At 43.5% G+C, this 6,000-nt stretch overlaps 1 protein-coding gene across 1 annotated transcript in view; it reads left to right on the forward strand.

Moving 5' to 3' along the window:
* Positions 1-2,957: 2,957 nt before the first annotated feature.
* The window catches only part of fhl2a (four and a half LIM domains 2a), a 4,851-nt gene continuing 1,808 nt past the window's right edge, over positions 2,958-6,000 (forward strand). The window contains exons 1-3 of the mRNA XM_068746478.1: positions 2,958-3,031; positions 5,302-5,477; positions 5,590-5,764. Of these exons, the coding sequence (XP_068602579.1) occupies positions 5,322-5,477; positions 5,590-5,764 (331 nt within the window). The 5' untranslated portion in view covers positions 2,958-3,031; positions 5,302-5,321. The remainder of the gene's footprint in view (positions 3,032-5,301; positions 5,478-5,589; positions 5,765-6,000) is intronic.

Raw genomic sequence — 6,000 nt, forward strand, 5'->3', positions numbered from 1 at the left:
CAAATTTTCTTCAGGCAAAAACGATCCGATCAATCACGCTAATATTAAAGCTAATGGCCATCCATTCAGTTGCTGTAGATGAGTGGACGTTACACACTGGTTGGGAGATTCTTCCTCAGAATTAGAAAAAGAGGCTAAAATAAAAACATGCCACATTGATCTATGCGAACTGAGGTTGAAACCTTAATTTGAATCTACATGAATACTCTCAGGCTGTTCATGATGTTCTCGCCTAAGTTTCAGGGAGAAGAAACATTCTATTCTCCACAATATCAAACTTTTTCTAACGTTAAATCCTGGTCTGAAACTAATTCCTGGGGTACACTTGCTAAGCTGTTGGTATAGCCATTTCTCACAGTGGGAGCCTAAAGCAATTCTGCTGGGATCCATTTCACACTGTTCCACAGTTTGCCATGCAGTGAAGTTCTTCCAGGGATCACATTGGTTCTTTGATGACACTGAGATATTCCAATCCAATCGGTTGCTGTGGCATTAATAATTAACGGTCCACATATGACGGCGGGGTCTGCCTGTCCTGACCTTTCCACATGACTGTCTCTCCTGCAGCAAGTAAGCGCCAGGCTTTAGTGTCACAATAACCTTGCAGTGCCCAGACAGCTGCACCTTTATCCCCTCTGAGCAGCTGAGTGAGGGCCTCCATCCAGAGCACAAAGTAGGGGAGGGGTATCTCTTTGCCTCCGGCCCGGGGGGCAAAAACTGCGGACATGCCAGGGTTGTCCTGGGCAAATGTTTAAGAAACAGTCTTTCTGTAATGAATGGGATCAGAAGCCAGGAGTCCGTTGAAGAGAAAGAATAACCTGAGTTCAATTCACTTCAATAATTATTATTCATATTACGCCAGATCATAACAAAAAGTGATCTCAAGGCACTTTTCTGGTGACAGAGGCAAGGAAGAACAGGCAGAAACCTTGACCAGAACCCAACACTCACAGTGGGCTTAAATGCTATTGTAATGTGTTTAATTAGCAAAATGACATCACAATGACAGTTTTTGTATTATTATTGTATTTATATTATACATTTTATATTGACATGCATAATTAACAATGTGAGATCAACATTTGATTAATTCATTAATCGAACAAATCAACCAGGCCCTTTTAGAGGAGCAATCAAGTCAAACATTTTCCCACTCTTGTTCTCGGAACTGGAAGCTGTATCTGCAATTATACAGACGAGAACGAAGAGCACAGTTTCCCTTTCAAACAAACTCAGAGTGCCATTTGTGCAATTTCATTTCAGCTGACATTTAAGGCAGCTTTTTATTGGGAATAAAAAAAAAACATTATTCCAATATAAATTAAACTCTTGTTATTTATATCTCCTCCGCGCTGAGTCAGCGGTCATTTTAACAGCGCTGTGATGTTCCTGGTAGGATTAGGGTACGTTTCAGGTTTAACCCTGCACTTCATTCCGGAACGTTTTGGCATGATGACCTAACCTGCCTGGGAGAAAGCTCCATTATGGGGGAGGTATCAGATCAACATGTATCAGTGTATCATCTGCACGGCCGTCTGACCAGACAGTTCTTGTAGGATCATCAGGAGTCCAAGCCACAGAATGTGCCCTGAGTTAAAGCATTAAATTAACTTAATGTTTTTCCCCGTGATCCGCATTCATGGATAAATTGCACAAATGACTGCAGTGGAAATTAGGTTGGAATGTGGTGTTTGAGCATTTCCTCTCTTTCCCACAATGAAAGGCTTTTAGTGGGGGGGGGGGGGGGGGGGGGGGGTTACCGGTTTTGGATGAACTTGCTTCACAATGTCCAGCAATTACATTTATTAACCTTATTACCTCTACTGACCCCCGGGTTGTTCATGCAATCGAGAGTGTGTGTTAAAGTACAGTAGTGCAACTCAAAAACACACGCACACTACTGGGGGGGGGGGGGGGGGGGGGGGGGGGGGGTGAAGATGATAGGACTGCTTCCTCTGGTGTGTCCGCACAACCTTTCAGGCCAATCCAATAACTGCTTAGATATTTCTGTGTAGTTCAAATTGGCAGACTGATCAAAGGCAAGAAATCATTTCCAACTTAAATACATACCTGCATAAAACATCCAAAACGCAGCATTCTGTGAGGCACCAAACTATTTATCTATCTACAAATAGAGCTCTTAATCCCGGTGATGCACTTTCTCAATGGAGAAAATCCAGGGACCATCAGATCGGGGCACCTGCCTGGGAGAGAGTGGGAACGAGAGCGCTAACCCTAACCCCATCCAGTTGATGGAGGGTGGTATGGAAGTGCGTACAAGAGAGTGTAGAATTGCAGAAAATAGAGCTGCAGGTTTCCGAGAAGCGATGCGGGTGTCTGTCATTACCAGGCCTGAATACTGTACCCAACACATTTGAGATTTGGGATTATTCCCCTGTGAGAAGGAATATAGGAAGGAGGAGACAGATGAGACATATACGGGGACAAATCTCACAGGACAACAATCTTTGATATCTGATCTTTGGCATACTTTACACTGTGTATAAAAGTCCATAGGAAGAATCTGATATGATGTAAGAGTGTCCTTGTGTGACGGTGTGTGTGTGTGTGAGTGTGCGTGTGTATGTGTGACATGATAATGAAAAGATAATGTAAAGACTGATGTCAAGTTGAGGAGATTGAGGGAGGGATGCTATGATGATAAGGCTGCCGTGGGTAGAAATGAAATGCAGGATAAAGAGAAATCTGAGTGAGCAAATCACCGGGTGACTATTTGAGGGAGGGAACAAGTGGGTGACCTTAAAAGGCCACGCGGTCTCGCTGGTGACTGTATGAGCAAGTAAAACGCGGCCTTGGGGTTATCTCTGTGAAGCGCCGCTGTATTTATAGATCAACACCAAAAAGATTCTCTGCCCCCTTGCAACTCCTCCTCTCAGATTCCCCTCCCCCCATTTTCAATTATCTCCCGATGGGTGGAGTAATGCAATCAGGAGTAACTACAGCCGTCCCACAGCCTTCTCTTTCAGTCCGCCCCAGACTCCGCACAGACACACACTCCTCAGATAGGAAGGTAAGATCAACTCTGTTCCACTGTCCCTCCATTCCCTTGTCCATCCTTCCACCCGTTTGTCCTTTCACTGGTCTTCATCCACCATCTCTTCCATCCTTTGAGGCACAACTTCTCCTGCATCCTCCTTGCTGCATACCGACCAACCAAACCTGCTCATGATCTCTCTTTTCATTCGCACATCACTGACTGAACCTCTTCTCTCTCCCCCACTCATCCTCCTCATCAGAGACAGCGCCTGGTTTTGTTTTTCCCTCGATTATTTAATTGTCTATTTTTGTCTAAAAAGAAAAACAAAGAAAACCCAGGGCTCGTTTTCTTTACCCCTCTTTCCTCCCTTCTCATCAATCACTCTCGTCCCTTCAGTCAATTGTGTTGATAAAGATCCTCACTTGCTATGACAAAGTAGTGACTTTAATTTTTGTAATAGGATCTGTTTTTTGTTTTATATAATTTTATGCTGTTCTCAGCTCTTTTGAGGCTTTTAGATCAGTTTAGAATGTCCTAGTAACACCTAAAGTGTAGAAAAGGTACCTTATAATAATCTACAGCAATTAAGGGGGTTGAAAAGTTTCTGAAAAGAGTGTTGGGTGAATATAGTGTTGATAAAGTATATAGAAACACAGTGGCTTATTTTACATTCCTTGGGAAGGTTCAGGTTCAATGAAAAGCTTTATGTTCTGTGCTTTCTGACAAGAGCATATTTAATTTAGATGTTAATTTGATTTTCATTTCATTCCATTATGCACTTTAAAAGTTACCTCATTTACCTCCTGCATTGTCACGTGGAAGAGCATAAAATGCTTGTAGGAAAGCTGCTTTGATGTTTTTCTGTCAGAGAAAATTCTTCTTATGGTTTGCATTTTTAAAGGCAATCTCGTGCACCTACCTGCAATCACTAATGATGAGCTATAGACTGTAGGATATTGGAGCCAATTTAATAACAGCGGGCGATAGAATTGGTTCAAAACTAAAAATGCTCGGCCTCATGGTGGCCGAGCACGTACCACCCGGCTGGCTGGCATTGGGCAATGTGCAAAGAGATTCCCAGATAGGCCACATCAAAGCGGCCCCAGGAGCCGGGAAACAGCTGCCTGGTATTTCTGAAGAGCTGAAGGTTTTATTTTTGACAGTTCAGATTATCCTTTTTTTATTTTTAGGAGTCAGATAAATCCTTATATAAGCTAGATGAGTCATCATGGGGGAAACAGACAATGAGGGAATGTGGGGGGTTGGGGGTGGGGGTGGGGGGTGAGAATAATTCACAGCAGAAAGGACAGGCGGATTAAATGTCTCCATTTCAGCCAGAAAAAGGATATAAATCCACTGAATGTCAGTAGTGCCCCTCAGATGGAGTCGCTGAGGAGGGAATGCGCGATGATAGCAAACAATAAATAAGGGCGGGAGTTTAATTAAAGAGTGACATAAAGGGAAAGCCAATGAAAGAAAACAAAATATTATAGAAGCAGCAGCCAAGAGAGAATATCTAAGCTTTGTTTGAATGGACAAAAGATTATGTGAGGAATCAGTAGATCGATGTAGACATGTGTGTGAGTGCCCAAAAAAACCAGCGAAACTTTGTGTGGTCAGAAGATATTTGAGAAGATATTCTCATATCTTCATACACTATATAACGACACACTGGAATATTTATGAAAGGTGGAGCCCCCAGGGGGCTTAACAGGCAAACCACAAGCAGCTGCAGATTATAAGCAGCCACTATCATGAATGCTATTCACACCAACTCATGCACTGACACATGCGTCCACTCACATGCACACATGCATGATGTCAAAGGGTTGTGTTGTGCTGAAATCTGGATGTGAGATGATGGATGGGTCCGTCTACGGTGGCGTGGAGAGCGCTGGTATGCAACAGGGTAAAAGTCGACTGTCTCCGAGCAAGACTGATAGGAGTTTATTTATATCCGCCTCATCTGGCACCTTCTACCTCTGACACTGAGAACAAGATGAAGTACTGCTGAGAGACGGGAGGGATAGATGAAACCAGGAAAATATATCATGGAAAAAGCCATGTAATGTGAAAGCTCTTAAAATCGCTCACCGAAATGGCCCTGCAGAGCCAGGGTAGCTGCACAAAGACCGAGGTTTCAAATAGGCCTGACGTTATTTCATAGTAAAATAAAGTAGGGAAAATGTTTTTTAATCATCCAAGAGAAGCCGTCTCTGAATCGGACATTGGGATGCGTTACTCTTCCTCAGTTCCTAACCTTTAATTGCACTCATACTTTATTTCCTTTTTCCCTCTCTCAGGTGAGTCACCCTGGGTCATTATGACCGAGCGCTACGACTGCCACTACTGCAAGGAGTCCCTGTTTGGGAAGAAGTATGTCCTGAGAGAGGAGAATCCCTACTGTGTGAAATGCTATGAGAGCTTGTACTCCAACACCTGTGAGGAGTGCAAGAAGCCCATTGGCTGCAACTCCAGAGTAAGCAGAGATGTTACAAACGCCTTCAAATACGAGCCCGACCGTGCTCGCTGTGTGTATTTCTGTCTTGAACACTTAAGCCAGCGCTCTGACAACCCGCCTGTTCTCGTAGGATCTGTCCTACAAGGACCGCCACTGGCATGAGGAGTGCTTCAAGTGCTTCCAGTGCAAGCGCTCGCTGGTGGACAAACCCTTCTCCACCAAGGATGAGCAGCTCCTCTGCACCGAGTGCTACTCCAATGAGTATTCCTCCAAGTGCCATGACTGCAAGAAAACCATCATGCCAGGTAGGATGAACACCACAGAGTTTCATGAACACAGTCCACAGGAGGCTAATGTGGGAATGGAAAATATAAAGTGATGGCCAAGGTAACAGCATAACAACAACAACAATCCTCTGTTTCTTGTGTGTGTATTTTACATTGCTGCATGTATTTAATGTTATTTATAACTTAATATGGAATATTCTTATTCTTAACTGATATGGATAGAATGAAGGACTAATGTTGTTTTGAGTATTCTT

The sequence above is a fragment of the Brachionichthys hirsutus genome, chromosome 12 (assembly GCF_040956055.1).
Source record: "Brachionichthys hirsutus isolate HB-005 chromosome 12, CSIRO-AGI_Bhir_v1, whole genome shotgun sequence".
NCBI lineage: Eukaryota > Metazoa > Chordata > Actinopteri > Lophiiformes > Brachionichthyidae > Brachionichthys > Brachionichthys hirsutus.